This window comes from Thunnus albacares, chromosome 18 (genome assembly GCF_914725855.1).
Source record: "Thunnus albacares chromosome 18, fThuAlb1.1, whole genome shotgun sequence".
Taxonomy (NCBI): domain Eukaryota; kingdom Metazoa; phylum Chordata; class Actinopteri; order Scombriformes; family Scombridae; genus Thunnus; species Thunnus albacares.
Window position 1 is genome coordinate 15,669,376 of NC_058123.1, and position 16,911 is coordinate 15,686,286.

Genomic DNA, 16,911 nt, shown 5'->3' on the forward strand with positions numbered 1-16,911 from the left:
ACAAATATATCTGTTGTACTGCATGGCACTACAACCGCATGACAGTTGTAATCAAATGTTTAAACAGCTGCTAAAAATGATCACTTCAGCATTCTTGGACATAAAAACAAACTCTTTTACTCTGCTGTGTCACAGTAACATGTAGCCACATATATAGATAAACATTTAGCTTTCTGGTGTCGGGAAGATAAATCTTTGCACAGACTCAAAGAGCTGAGTAGAACAGTCCAGAGGCTGTAAATCGAGCAACAGTTCTGTCTGTTTTCCCTGTGTGCCTTGTTTTTTCCCATGATAACCATGGTCCAGCAGGTCTTCTTTGAGTTGGGTCTGACAACGGCATGGGAGTGCACACAAACAGTGTTGTCCAAAGAATCTGGCTGGATGAGGGCCTGGGACTCCTTCCCATCTTCCTCTCCCTGTTCTTGCTGTGCCTCCCTCTGTTCATGTTTACCTTCCTTCTCTCGCTCATCTTTCTGTTTCATCTCTTTATTCCAGCTTTCAGGATTCTCCTCCCCCAGGCCACGGGCATTAACATGTTGAACAGACTCAGATGAAAGGTTGTGGCCACATCTGTTCAGTGAGCCTCACTCTGTGATGGGAGTCTAGAACAGAATTTAAATTAAAATCTACATTTAAATAATTGTGCTGATGTGATTTGAATCTAAAAACAACACATATAATGATGAGCACCTACCTTACCTGTTCATGGCTTTGGCTTCCCTTTTCTTTGGTCTGTTTAACCAGTGACTTGCACTTTCTCCCTCAGAGCTCCAATGGAATAACTGGACCTCAGACAATGGCTCTGGTCAATTGGGTCCAACTCCACATCACTCCAAACCTGCTACAGGGGATATGCACATTAATATATGTATGTTGAGGTAAGAATTTTCTTAAGTAACTCATTATCACTGGTCACCTTATATTTGCTTTGTAAGTGTGGTACTAGTAGAAAATAACAGTATGAGTAATGGCTGCTTACTAGTACATCTTCTGAAAACAATTGCTCTTTATTTTAGCAAATATTTATTGTTTCACACTTAGCAAACCAAGCTGTAAATATTCATTCATGGTAAAAAAAAGAATGTTTATTCCACATTTGGACCTCTGCTATTGCTGAGCAATTGTTTGAATTGTAAAGCAGCAAAGTTAATGTTATGCATTTATACAGTTCTTATGCAAAGACAGTAACTTAAAACATGAACATTGCATAACATGAAGATTTCAAGTGACTTGACTGGCCAACTCACAATGCAGAAACAGATTTTTAATCTCAGAAAAAGAACTATTTAAATGGAACGACACACTTTGTGCAGTCCATTTCTGATTTTATTATAGTGCTGCTTGACTTGACCTGATGTTTGCCTCCACTCATCAAAGCCTGAGGCAGAAACCAAACTCACTGTGTCAGTTGTAGACACAGAGGACACTTGGTGAAACTTTGTTTTGGAGACAGATGACTGTCTGCTCAGCATTGAGTCCCTGAAGGATGACTCGCTGTGTGACACTGATATGCAGTCCCTCCTGGGGGCCTGGGCTAGGAAGTGTAGACAGGGGACCTTTTCAGCTAGCGTGTCCCTGTTGAAAAATAGTGATTACTCAAACAGAACTGCTATATCTTTCTCAAGCTTAGATTACTGATTAGTTGGATGACTGCACTCACCTGTATTTAGAGTGAATGATGGCATAAATAAAAGGGTTGTAGATGGCTGATGCCTTGGCTATAACAGCTGGGACAGCTTTGGAGTAGGGATTCAGGATGCTTCCATATCTGAAAAGTGATTGTATAGAGCAGAACTGTACAACACCTGCAATGATACTGATACTGAAGTTTAACCCTATTGTGTAATATTTCACCATGCCATAGATAATGATATTCTACAGGAGGTGGAATATGGTTCATGGTTAATGGCTGAAATGAATTACACAATGCAAGCAAGCATCCTGTATGTTTTATTCCAGGATATGCCAGCTGGCTGTACACAACTAATATTGTCGGACTTTTTAAAAAATCATTGGATCATAAAGAGCCCTTGTCATACTGCATTGTATATTTACCCAGCCCAGGCGATGAGGGTGACACATGCATAGGGCGACCAGGAAAGCACAAACACTATGATGACCACAAAGGCAATCTTGGCCAGCTTCCATTCAGTCTTGATGGACTGCTGCTGGATCAGGGTTGTCTTCCTCACCTGAGACCCCAACTTCTCCACATCTCTGTTAGGGCAGAGAGAAGGAATAAAGGAATTTTGTTGTTAGAATATAAGCCTATGCGGAGGCTAAATGGATGAAAATAAACTACATCATAAGAATTAATTCAAAGTAGCATTCGCAGACTTGTTTTTAAGACATATTATGTGGCATGGACTGTGATGGACTTTGGACTCAATTGCAGATACAGTGAGACAGATGATGAAGACAAGATTTTAATATAGCAAAGCAAAGCAGACAAGATGACAAACAGGGCAGGGGGGTAACAAACATGGAGTAAATTTTATTTTTCTTATTTCCTCATGTGAATATTTTTCACGCTCCTTGCTACTCTGAGCAGGATTTCAAAGGTTTCAAACGTCCTTATTGACGGCAAACACAATTGTGCTCATCACAAGGACAAAAGATAAAATATGAAGTTAGAGAAGCACAATGTACCCGAATTGGACAGAGCAGGCAAAGAGTAACAAGCTAACATGCTAAGGGAGGTTGGAAGACACTTAGAGACACGAGTTGTAAGACAACACAGGGCCACCTCCTGAAAGATATAGCCAAAAATACTTGATCTTCCTGGGACTGAAGGCTAGATGGTTGAACCTGCACCTCAACCACAAATGAGAAGGTCTGTATAACCTTTATCATAGCATCATCCCAATATAACAATGCTATCAGAACTAACGTTGTGTTTAGGCATGCCTTGTACTGTAAATAGATAAAGCTGAAAATTTAGGGACCCTTTAAATATGACCTCTTACGACGTATTCAGTATTGGAGGCTGCCTCTGAATAGACAACTACAGTTTTATATGCACACAGAAGGCTTCTGGTCGACAGGAGGAAATGACAGGATCTGAATAACAGACAAAAATATACACACTTGCAAAAAGAGAAACTAGAAAAAGGAGAGAAACTGAGGTAGATGAGAGCAATGCGGAAGGCACCATCACAATACATAACCTGCTTGCTATCACATTTAACAAATGGTATTGCAGTAAATTCAAGCCTCTTCATTAGATTGTTGATGTGAAGATGTGCCAGTAGAGGGAAACTATGTATAACTGCATTTCAATGCTATGATGCTGTTTTAAACACTTATGAAGTAATCTTCCTATGAATGGCAGCATTTCAATTATTTTCAAAGAGTTTAAAGTTCTGCATATTCACCTATGTTAATTCATTCACCTGCTTGCATGGCGGATTGCCAGAAACATGCACAGATAACAGTAGGATATAATGCCCAGAGGGATGAAGAATACAAAGCAGCATAACATCAAAGTGTAACTTTTATTGGCTGGAGTAGATGTCACGTAGTCCCATGTGCATGAGGTCATCAGGCCCTCTGGTATATATGAACCTTGAGAAAAAGACAGATAAGAGGGAAGTGTATAGGCTCTAGAAGTATAAAAATAATTGCATAGGAACCAGGAACCAGGAGGTGAGAAACTAAATTACTTACTCCACCCCAAAAGTGGTGCAAGGCTCCAGGCTAGAGAGTACAGCCAGACCAGGGAAATAATGAAGCAAGTGCGTCTCTTGGACGTCCATTGTATGGCCTGCAGAGGCTTGGTGATGACAATGTAGCGATCTACAGAGATGGCCAGAAGGTTTATCATGGAAGTGATTCCAAATAAAGCTCCACAGAAGGCGTACATTTTACAGCCTGCGGAGAAGGAGAAAGAAGACAGCATTTTAATAATAAGTTTCTCCTGGAAGACTGTGGATTACATGTAATAATGATAAAACAGATATTTTGCATGAAATTTTAGTGACATAAATACACAGCCCATAAACATGAATGTGTACTATATTTCATATATAGCTCTATACATAAACAACACTGCCATAGATACATAAAGGCACACCTGCCGACACTCCTGATTTTCACAGGAGTCTCCCTATTTTTAACCCTTTCCCCCGTTGTGTGTCCGATTGGTAATTTCTCCTGTTAATGTCCCAATTGCATAGTGACACAAATTAAATGGGTGTTTCTCAGCTTCTGTGTGGGATATGTGTCATGGTACCTTAACCAGTGCGCTGTGGTTGTGTAAAACATACTGGCAGTGGATGGGAAACTGCAGGCAAAGCAGTTGAAAATATGTCTTTTCTACATGTTTATGCTTTTGAGCAGGTGGTTTGATGAAGTACTTATTGGCTTTTTACTCATGACGGTTTTGTTGCACTTACAGTAACGACTATGGTTGTCATCAACTCAAGTAAAATGTTATCATTTACCTCCCACCCCGCACCAAATGAAGACCTCGCAATTTTTGAAACCTAAATGTTGGCAGGTATGTAAAGGATTAACTGAATGTTAAAAAAGAGAAATACCTGTCTCACCAAAAATCCAGCCCTTGTAAAGAGAATTAACAAAAAATATGGGTGACTGTGTAATTGCCATCAGGAAGTCACTGACTGCCAGGTTCATGATGAAAAAGTTGGGAGGAGTCCGTAGCTTCTTGTTACTGAAAAACAGGATGATTGAAAAGTCTCAAATCAAAAGTGCTCACTATTCCACAAAATTCTATGTTGTTGACACTCACATTATCATACAAAATACATTTTATGAATTTAGTAACCATACAGACAAACAAAGATCCACAATACAAATATGGCCCTTGGCACAGAACATCATTTTTTTGTTATTCAAGGCTTTAAATCTGTGTGAATGAACACACAGCATTTGTAATATTAGTTGTAGTAGTAATTCATGCACTGTAGTATTTTACATATGCAAACTTGTACACACTGCTTGTTTGTCAACTTTTTGATTGATTGTATTTATTTATTGGGACAGTGTACAGTATTTAACATAAAAGATGCACTGCACCAGAGTTAGCTCAAAGCTAATTTACATCCGCAGTCCCCCACAATCAAAACATACAACAGCACAACAACAAACAGTACAAAGCGCAAAACACACAGAATACACCATACAAAATACAAAGCTACACACAACAGCACATGACATACACCCACAATGTCAATTAGAAATTAATAATGTAAACTTGTTAATTAAAAGCAAGACTACCTGCGCTAATGAGAAGACCATAGATAAAGGTTAGACTCAGTGGTCACAGAGGTGATTGATCTTTAGTAGATCTTTTTAATTTGGCCTTGAATGTATTGATTGAACTGCAGTTCTTCATATCATCAGGTAGGGCATTCCACTGAGTTGTGGCTTTCACAGAGAAAGCTGACTGCCCAAATGCAGTGCAACGAAATGGTATGGTACACTCTTGTATAGAGGATATTCTGGAGGATCATATAGAACTTACTGAGTGAGTGTACACAAAGTCACGTAGTGGAGGAGGCGCCAAACCATTTAAAATTTTATAAACTAGGCACAAATTTGAGAATAATCTAAAATTCTCAAAGCTCAGTAAATTGTATTTCTCCAGTACCCTGCAGTGATGGAAATGCATTGGCTTTTTGTCCAGAGTTTTTAGAGTTTGTTTGTATAATGACTCAAGAGGTTTTATGGCTGTTTCTCCAGCCTGCCCCCATCATGTGATGCAATAAGACATATCGGAAAGAATCATAGCATGCATAAATATCTTGGCTGCGTCCAAAGAGAGACAGTTTCTAATATGTCTAGGTTGTATTTTACAGTTTTTTAACATGTTTCTTAAAGTTCAAATTTGGATCCAGTGTCACACCAAGATATTTAAAATCAGTAACTATGTCAATCTTTTCACCTTTGATGAAAATACCAGCATTAGGAGGTTGTACCATGGTTTTAGAGAAAAGCATACCTTTTGTCTCGTTTACATTTAGACCCAGACATGATTAATCAAGCCAATGCAATGTGTGATCCTTTCCAATGCAATTGTTAGCTTAGCAGCAGCTAACTCAACTGTTTTTGCATGTGTGTACACAACAATGTCATCTGCAAACATTTGTAGTTCTACATCATGACACTGTTGAGGGAGATCATTAATATATAGGCTAAATAATAGGGGACCTAATACTGACCCTTTTGGAACATCCATCGTGCACTACATGTTACTGGACAGTGTGTCACCAACTTTAACACATTGTATCCTATCAGATAATTATGAGGACATCCATGCCAGTGCTCTAGATGAGAAGTTAAATTTAGAGAGTTTCGATATTAAAACATCATGATTGACTGTATCGAATGCTTTACGCAGATCTAAAAATGCAGCACCAACTACTCCTCCTTTGTCAAGTCTTGATTTAATTATCTTTATTAAGTGCAAGGTAGCAGTTTCGGTGGAATGATTTGCTCTAAAGCCAAATTGCATACGATGTAGACCAAAATTGCCTGTATTAAGAAATGTTGTCAGTTTGTTCTTTTGCTGCTGTCATCTTGTATCAGATGTAGTGGAGGAACTTTGTTGTAGCTTAAAACAGATTTTTGTACACCTGCATCCAAAATTTGTTTATTAGTTTAAGATCAGGCTGCCTGTGGCTCACCAGGTGGGGCAGGTTGTCCACTAATCAAGTGGTTGGTTGTTCAGTCCTTGCAGCATCTTGCATGGCTCGCTGTCATTGGTGTATGTGTGAATGAGTGAGTGAATAAGAGGAAATTGTAAAGCTCTTTGGATAAAAGCGCTATATAAATGAAGTCCATTTACCAAAATCATTCTTAAAAAATCACTGCATCATAATTCTGCTTTTTAACTGAACATAACAATTTTAAGATAAATGTTACAATTTTATTGTAAAGTTTATTGTAAACATGTAGCTATGGATTAAACTATCCAGAGTTATTGTATTGAAAGGTTGTTTTTTAATCACTTTTCAGTTATTGAAAGATTTCGGGTGCCCCAGAGCGATGCACAGACATACAGAGGGGCTCATACCTATAAACAAGGCTCTTCCTCTTTCCTGGTCAAAGCGGTATCAATCAAATACTTCTCAAATCCACATCCTTCTGAACTTAAGTCCACCTCCCTTCCCATAACAGGATGAAAATCACCGGAAATCACACATCAAAAGACTCACTTTCTTATTTTATTATTATTATATTATTTTAATGCTCTTAAACTCAAAGAGAGACGTAATGTAGACTGCAGCTCTTAGCAAGGGAATCACAAGATCATTAATAAACAAAGTAAGACTGTCCTGTATACATGAAATGGAAGAACACAAGCACAGCTTCAGTTCAGTGCAGCTGTGGTGAAAAAGAGACAGTTTAACTGACACTTCATCACTTGAGGTCAGAAATCAATTGATAAATGACCTTTAAGTTGAGACGCATTATTAGGAAGACAACTGGGAAACACCATAAGCCAAATGCCTCGAGGATCTCCAAAAATAAAAGCAGTATTGACAGTTTATCCACTTATTGACTAACACAAGCTTATGTACTTTCTCAGAGGTTTCTGGGAGGGTGCAGGTAAGGCAGGAAATGGATTTCTAGTCTTTCAAAACATCTGTGTGTCTCCCACAAATGAACTCTTTTTTTGTTTTTTATTTAAGCCAAGCATGTGAAAAAGCATGAGGGAAGAAAGCTGATTTGCACTGCAACATTACACATTCGCAATGTTAATTTTTTAAGTAAACTTCACAAAAATCAATTCTGTCAGGGTAACGTTTCTCTTCTCTAATCACCCCGAAAACCTCCTAGAAACTGCTAAGACAAAACATGCAGCCAAAACAGATACATATAAAATTAATTACAACTGTGACATTACCTTACACTACATCAGCTATCAGTTATAGCAACAAGAAGCTAACTGTGTTAGCTAAAGTAGAACAGAATATGTTGCTATTAAACTGTCACACAGTCCCACATCATGAGAACCTGTGATACTGTACACATGTACAGAATTTGCAATAATGAGCCTGGAACCAGCCATGTGGGGGCCACAGCAGATGTTGGCAGCACAAGTTGTTTTCCAAGGCTGCAACTGGGCACAGATGGTCATGTTGTAATGCATGGTAATGGTGTCTACTGCATAACCTTCTGTAAGCATGCCACAGCTCACTGCACACACACTTCACATTGTTTTTTGGCAACAGTTTGTAAATCATTGCTTTTGTTACACTGAAACAAGCCCCCAGAAACAGTGCTGGGCTTTGTGGAGGGCTACCAGTGTGTGGTGATTTTATCTTTTTTGTGAACTAGTGAAATCTGAGCATCACCTAAAATCTATAATACATTAGTTCTTCCTTTTCTGACGCAGGCTTTGGAATATTAACTATTTATAGCAGCCTTTGATGCCTTTCATCTGTGAAGTGTCAGTTTAATCTGTGTCAGTGAGCATTTTATTTTTCATTATACTTATTTACTGTGAAATAAAAGGCCACACGTTTATAGCATAGGGACACAGATGTAATAGGACCAACATTGGTTCCAGGTGAATTAAAAACCATGATACTGTATGCTTTCTTATGTTTTCTAGTGTTCACATAGTGCCACAACTTCATATTTACTTCAATAGTTACATCAGCACCATTTACCTCTGACAGACTTTGTGCTGCTTGTTTTGCCCACTGACTGTAAAAAGACTAAAAAAAAGTAAACACTGCACAGACAGATAAGCCAGAGTGTATTTATGTGTTTACATGCAGGTGAGTGGGTGTGTACTGAATAAGTGTGACTGGAGTAGAGATTGAGTGATGCGACATTTAAGATAGCTGTGTATAACTGTGCTTCACTGGAGGTTAGGCCTAATGCAGAAAACATGTCAGACTCAGGATTGTATCTAACACCTGGTTCTTCACTGCATTCAGTGGAATACTCTATACCCAGGAGGAGCCTTAGTGTATATATGTAACATACACACCAGTGTATATACTGTATATTGACCTCATTTCATATCTTTTTAAGTGAAACAGTACAGTATACAGAAATTGATATTTTGGCTTTAAATTGTGTTAAATGTAAAAAGGAATTTGGGCCATAATGGATGTTTTTTACAGGAGACATTAAGACATGTCATAGAAGGAAAAGCACATGTGCAACTGATAACATTAATGATGGCTCAGTTCCATTTAAAGGTGCAAGTAAGAATTATGTGAAAAAAAAATTAGTTGCAAACATTCAAAAATTAACTAAAATTGTCAACAGAATGTGAAGAAATGATAAAATGACCTTCCCCGACTTTCTTGGTTGCCTATGACAACCTGTGGACTGATTTCTATGTTAAGGACTTGGGATAGTTTTACCTGGAAAATCCAAAGGATGTGACAATTATGTGCGCTCCCAAGTGCCTTGCCTCTCTCCCGTCCCCCTAGAGTGCCAACAGGGTGCAACACTAGCTAACGTTATCTTAGAAATGAAGTCCGCTAACGTCCAACTCCGAGCTGGCCTTCTTCCTATTGGACAGGTAAGCTAATATTACTGCAAAGCATGTGAAAAGGTTCTATTACATTAGTTGGCAGAATGTCAAACAGAAAAATTACGTATGTTATTAGTTATTTGTTTCCATTATTATTGCAGGTTTATAGATTAGCTGATTTTAGATAATTAGATCATCTCTGAGTTCTCTTATCAGGTGAACATAATGAATCATTGTTTATATGCTGTATTTGATTTGTTCATTTGTCCGTACAATAATTTATCTAAACAAACACTCATTACATATGTCTGAAATGTTTTGCTAGAATACATCCCTGATGTATAAATCACTCTAATGGTTGTCAACTGTGCTGAAACGTGTGCATTCAGCCACAAAGTCATCACACAAGAGTGAGGCAGTTCTCTTCATCGGGATTTAACACAGAGTATGAAAGTCAGTGAAAGGGAAGATAAGTTATAGGCTGCATTATGATACATGTCAAAACATTTTAAAATGACAGTTATTCAAATAAGAACATTTTTTAACCTGCAGATTTAATTTTCTTCTAGCCTAGTTAAGAATCTTGTTGCGCTGACGTTGGCGTTTAGTTGGACGCATAATAGTTGATTGGATTACCCTGAGCTGCAGTACTGTTATTTAAGCTTTATGTAATCTAGGTGGTAGCACAGTGTTGACTGTATGTATAATAAATAAGGGAGTGGCTGAATGAATTGTTGAATTCATGCATTGATTTATCCAGTACAGTTAGAAAATCACTAGGCTGTGTCCTGGTATTGAATGCCTGCAGGCTGCTGGGAAGCCCTTTCTGCCTGTGCGTATGACATCTGTACTTCCTGATGCAAGAACACACTGTTTCCCTCGCACTAACATTGCAGAAAGTACTGTGGTGGGAGAAAAGTATCACATGAACTGCTTGAAGTGCTGGCCTTGAATTTTTCACTAGTTTTATTGTTGTTTAAAATTAGGTGTTGATACTTCAAATTCAGTAAATAGTCACAAGTTCTGCTATTCAATAATAAAGAAATACAGAATCTGTGTGACAATTAGATATATTGTAGAATCCATTAGGCTAGATATCGCAGTCAGACATCTCAAACATTGTCTCATATTTTCATGTACCACCAAAGTGAGTATTTAATGTGTGCTGTTTGATCAACAAATGGTCCTCAGGCAAACCGCTACTGTGAATTCATTTGTTTTGGAGTTTTAACAGAACTTGAACAGTACTTTCTCAGTCCAAGTGTGCACTCCTTCCCAGACTTCACAGAATTGTTCTTAGGATGAAGAATTATAATGCAAAAATGCTTGTTACAATGTCCAATGCAGCTATCATCATTGATTGATGATTGATTAACCTAACCATGCTGCAAATGTGAATGAACAGAGTTTTTCATTAGTTCATTTGTTAGTTAAATACTAGTAGTGTTCAGATATCTAGTCTCTCAGGTTACAGATACCTCCAACCAAAATGTTAGTTGTTATTTTTTTATCTTTTCTGACCTGTTTTTGTCTCACTCCCTGCTAATTTGCCACAGTGCTACATTTGTGACTATTTTAATTAATGAGAGTACCAATGGTTTTCAGTTTAAATAAGTAATTGTTTATTTGTTAAGTATCAATATGTTAAGCTTGCCAAATTATTGTAAACTTACTGCATATTGAACTCATTATTAAAATGGATATGCGCAGGGAAAACAAATGTTGATGTACTTACTCAGTAGCATTTCAATAAATCTAAGTCTGTTTATTAGCTACTTGAAATAGCAAAATACAGAATGTGTTGCCAAATGGAATCCACTTAAATATCTGCTCAATCTTTATCTGTAAAAACAGAAAGTGTCTTCATAAACAATTAAGTGTAGGATCTACATTTTTGTGACTGGTAAATCTAAATAATACAACTGTGTCATGCAAGCAGCACTTCAGCATCATGCAGGATGCCTCATGATACTGTTTAATGTTAATAAATTTCTTCTTCCAGAAAATCATTAATATTTGTTACATCTGTTCATCAGTACTCAGACAGCAACCCAGCTCAAAGTGTTGTGGAAGACGCAGCCAAAATAAGGCTCTGCATAAAAATAAATTATAGAACAATTGTAGAATTGTCATGGCTGAAGTGACAAAATAAAAAGGCTGATTTTATCTCTTGCTTTAATAATTTGGAACTGCACCTTCTTCATTATTCTACCATAACTATTATTACTTTATCAGGTAATAATCAAACACTGTAATGCGGCCTTGAGAGAAGATGCAGTGTGAAATGAATAATTTGAAAAAAAGAAAGAAAGCGAATCACAAATAAGAACTTTCAGCTAACAAAGAGTAGGTTTAAAAGGGGACATATCATGCACATTTTCAGGTCTATACTATATTCCGGGTTTTTACTATAATATCTTTGCATGATTTACAGTTTAAAAAACTCCTTATTATCTTATACTGGCCCTTTATGCAACCCCACAGTTCAGCTTCTGTCTGAAACAGGCCGTTTTGGCTCCTGTCTCTTGAAGGCACCTGATGAGCCCTCTGTTCTGATTGGTTAGGCTCCAGAAGCTGCATAAACTAACAGTAGTAGAAGATTTCACTCATTTTCTTTCAATTTCGTTCTTTGCTCCAAATTAAAACTTCTCAAATAAACCTGTACATATTTGAGTCCGAATCCAATCTGAAATATTTGAATAGACAACACAAACAACCCATTGAACAACTTTAGCAGCAAAGGCTATAGAATGGGCAGCCACTTGTGGGCATGCATGAACAATCTGGTGTCATCATGAGGAGGAAGTAGAGGTGACATTGCAAACAGCGCGTTCAGAGCAGGCTGGCTTTTGGCTTTCAAGGAGCATTTTTACATACATTCACGTGTATGTTTTGGACCTTGGCTGTTTTTATCATAGACATCCAACATCATGACAGTATAAAAATAACAGAAAATCACAAAAAGCATGATATGTCCCCTTTAAGTAAACCTTTCTTACACATTTTGGCTGTAGAAAAGGCTATGACTGGCTGAATTTCACAGCAAACATATTGACTTGACAGTTTAACACATAGATGGAACGCAGCCATTATTCATAATAATGAATGGTATGGGACAAATATTCTCTTCCTGTGCTATTCCTGGTATGACATGTTCAAATGTCTGCCATGAAAAACATTGATGCAGCTTTAAAACTGACAATGACAGACAAGCACATTCTTCACTATCACCCCGTCTGTAAGGAAAATCTACCAGATGCCTACCAGAAAAAGGCGTACATGACCAAGGCGTTCCCAGTAACACCCACTGTTCCAATCACCAAGACGAAGAAGGCAACGATGTAGTGAGCGTGGTCCTGGACATCCACCTGCCGATAGAATCCGTGATCCACGTCCATTTCTGTGACAAAACCACACACAAAGATGTCAGCATCAGAGGGTCTATCTTTGGAGTACAGCACGTCATGGTGACCCAGTCTTCTTTTCTGTCTCTCTGACCCACTAAACTTTCCAGCATTATGTAAGAGTATTTATCAAGATCAGCAAGTAAAACATCTGGGGGCAAAAATATACAAGGACATGATGGCATACAGCTTGCGTCTGCAACACTGCATCTTTGTTCAGTCAGGATTCCTTCATGTCAACATTTTATGAAGTTGACTTAGTCTGCTCAAGGCTGTGAATTAATTTGTCTTAGTTGAGGCTTCTTTGTAATAGTTTAGACATTAAATTATGTTAATAGTTTGTACATTAGATAACATATTTTTTATATTTTGTATCCATCTTTTTTTGTTTTTTATGTTTCAGATATGTAGCAGTTTTGCACTTATATATATTTTTTAGGAAATCTGAGGAAATCCCCACATTTCCTCCCAGCTCACTGGTGATGTTTTGAAAGTCAACTGTGAACTTTGTTGAGTTTTCAAACAGGAACAGGAAATTTTGAGTTTTGGGGGTTAGTGTTGGGTACTATAACAAAATTGAGAAGTGTATCTGTAAGTTCTGATGAAAATGCAGTACTGTTCTACTTTCTACATCACTGTATGTCTGTTTGTTTGGTTGGACAAACCGTCCAACAAGGTTGGTGTATAGGATAAAGACCTGAAAGCTTACTTTCACACAAAATAGTGGTACAACCCTTAGAACTGCACATCTGAAAACCAGGTTCCAGATTTTCTTTTTGTTTTTTGTTTTTTTTTGGGGGGTGCAGTCTAAATAGTGATTAGTTAATGGTAATCCAAGGCAAATTAAGCAGAAATATTGATTTATACAGGGGTGATTAAGGGTGTGTCTAGTCTAGACCAAAACAGAGCTTTATGTACGCACAGCTTTATAAATCTGTCAAAAACAATGTGTAACGTATGAGTTTCAGTCATGAATCTGAGTTTTATGGGTTTACGTCCCAGATCTCTCTTTTTTCCTTTATGTCAACTACAACTACTGCCCCCTTTTCAGTTCTTCAAGTCTTCTTCATATGCACAATGAAGACAAAAAATCATGCTCTTTAGCACTGTATGTAAGTTACGAGCGGTATGGGACAACAACAAAACTCATTCTTGTGATACTTTGAGCAATAGTCTAAGAACTTTAAATATTCTCTGTAGTACTCTTTTCTGGACTGAAACGACACAAAAAAGTTCACCTTATACACTGACCTGACATGACAGATTAAGAGTGAGCATACATTTTTCTGCCACTATATATTTATTTATTTATTTTGGCAATGAATTGCAAATCTTATAGCTTATAGAATCAAAAGGATTATGACAGTCAGTGCCTTTTAATATCAATTTTTAACCCTTGCAAACTGTGAAATCGGTCAGCTAAGTATTAATCACTTTAGGCAATGAGAGTTGAAGAGCAGCAAAGGTGCCATGGCCTTACTGGTCAGAGACGAGATCCTCACTTTGTATTATTGAGCTGATGTACTTTGAGAGATTTCATGAGGTCATTCTTGGGACAGCCACAATATGCATTTTCAGAGCAGAGTCAACAAATCACACAGGAAGATTTTAATAACAATGCTTGTAAGGCAACATTTAAGTTAAAATGGCAGGCAAGATGTTTAAGAGTGTAAGTTTTAATCCATCACAAGTGCCCAATGATCGCCATGCTGACTAAGACATATTTATCGAAGAGGTGATTAAGTCAAGGCATTTTTGATAATGAAAATGACTGTATGGACTTTGCTGTTCCCTCTGGTCATTGCTCAGCTGCGGCAGTGATTATAAGAGGATTTTTATGTTTTGTTAATGTGATGGAATCAAGAGTGCACATGGAGTCACGCAATATTAACAGCATTTATCCTATGCAAACCCACTTCCTGTCTGATTCTGAGCTGCATTATAGAAAGGAGTTAGACGCTGGTGCAGCACAACGCTCTCTGCCACATCACTTTCGGAAGATGCTGTTAAACATCTATGATGTACCTCATTCATAATTTGTTTGTTTGAGAACAAGAACTTGTTATAAATCGTGTCCACTGTTGACTCATAATGCATAATCTAAAATTAAGTTGAGTGATGTGACTGTACTTAATCCACCAGAGTAGCAGTGAAGCATGAACATAAGAAATGTATATTACGTTCGTATGTTGCTGTGTCTAATATGTTGTGCATTTTTAGTGTATTTGCAAAAATAAATCTTATAATTATATACAGCATATACTACTAAAACATTAAATTAAACTAATTAGGTAAATTGCAGCTTTTCCTCTGCTGCAGTTAAAAAAAGAATAAATTAATAAAAGCATAGATATCTATATTATAACCCAATGGGTGAGGAGCACATGGGCATGCAGTGTGATAGGTCCACACAGGGAGCTCTTGCTGTGCTCAGTGAAAGCTTGTGCGTCAGAGGAACCCTCAATCACCTCTTACTTCCCCTCATTAGGCATCAAAGCATTGTCTCATATGAAAGGCTAAAGTCACATAAATCAAATACGTACCTGAAGTGACTGTGTCCACATTAAAGAGAAAGAGAAATGAGCTATAATGAAATGCAGTCTTTGCTATCTTTTACGAACATTTCAGAACAGATGTAGCTAATTTGATCATTCAGAAATTACTAATACAAAATGTTCACAGAAAGCAAATTCGATCGCTGAATAAGCTTTGATGCTTCTCGTCTTGCCTCTCAGAACTGTTAAACTAAAATACTCTGATTTCATATTTGTTAAGTGGATATTAAAAATCATTTTAAAAAATCATGAAAGTACAATGATTTTGGCAAAGTTATAAACAGAACATTGTTCAAAGCAACAAGTCCTTTTTATAAGAAAAGTCTGTTTTTAATTTAGATCATTCTCCACAGTTGGTCATCATTAAATCTGCAACATTTTTATTTAAACAACGGTGTTGTATTTGTGAGACAAAGGGTAAAATATCAGGGGATCAAGCCCCATTCTGACAACACCAACAGTGTGCATATACCCAGCTTGGGATAAAATTAAATATTGATCCATGGATAATATCAACATTACTGTTATATATTGACGGTAGTAACAAAAAATGTATGATGAATAAAGAAGATCCTAAATAAGGGTTCAAAAATGAGTGTATTAAAGGAATTCCCTCTTAATAGACACCAACGTGTCTCAAGCTGAAATCAAAAAGTGGTATTTTAAAACCACTGATGTTTCTAAGAATGCTTAGTTTAAAACATCCCAACAGACGATTATTGAATTAAACACACTCTCTTAAGTTTGCTTTATATAACTCTGAGACATATCATGGTTAGTATACATAATATATATCAGCAAAAAATACAGAAAGAGGTTCCAAACAAGTCAAACTAACCTTTAGCCTGTAAAGCTTAATCAAGTCACAAAGTATGACTTTACCTCATCCAGAGAGTGAAGCCCCCTTTCCTCTTCACGGCACCTCTGTGTTTGTAGTGGAGTGGTAAAGAGAATCAAAGAGACACTGGGGCTGTGCAACATGTAAAAAAAAAAACACTGGTGAAAACCCACCACGCTTAAGGTTTAAATGGATAAGGTTGATGACTGCTTCTCTAATCCCCAACTTAGATAGAGATTCTATCATGCAGTGCAGCAATAGTAAGCTGCTGCTATCTGTGCTTGAGAGAATATGAGAATACACAGAAAGACAGATAGAAAGCGAGCAGCAGTACATTGACCCATCCCCCTGCTGGCTACCCATCACACACAGCTCTCATATGGCACAATGCATCGATCAAGCCAGTGTGTGGTGTGTGTGCGTGCATGAGGACACGCATGTGTTAGTGTTTGTTTGTTTGTGTGGGAAGGTGGTAAGAGGCTGGTCTGATCATATTAACGACATTTCAGGTAACAACTGTAAAACATAAAAAGAAATAGGGCTGCAATCTGTCAATTATTTTCTCAATTGAACAATTAATCATTTTGTCTATAAAACATCAGAAAATAGTCAAAAAATGCTAGATGCACCAATGCACCCAGAAAATGTTAAATA

At 37.4% G+C, this 16,911-nt stretch overlaps 1 protein-coding gene across 1 annotated transcript; it reads right to left on the bottom strand.

The window, feature by feature from the left end:
* Positions 1 to 584: 584 nt before the first annotated feature.
* Positions 585 to 12,987, bottom strand: opn4xa (opsin 4xa). The gene is given in 10 exon segments (XM_044334560.1): positions 585 to 602; positions 700 to 751; positions 753 to 841; positions 1,401 to 1,575; positions 1,661 to 1,768; positions 2,056 to 2,217; positions 3,393 to 3,564; positions 3,667 to 3,870; positions 4,539 to 4,672; positions 12,725 to 12,987. Coding segments are annotated over 10 exon segments (1,248 nt in total). The 5' UTR covers positions 12,859 to 12,987.
* Between the last annotated feature and the right edge of the window lie 3,924 nt (positions 12,988 to 16,911).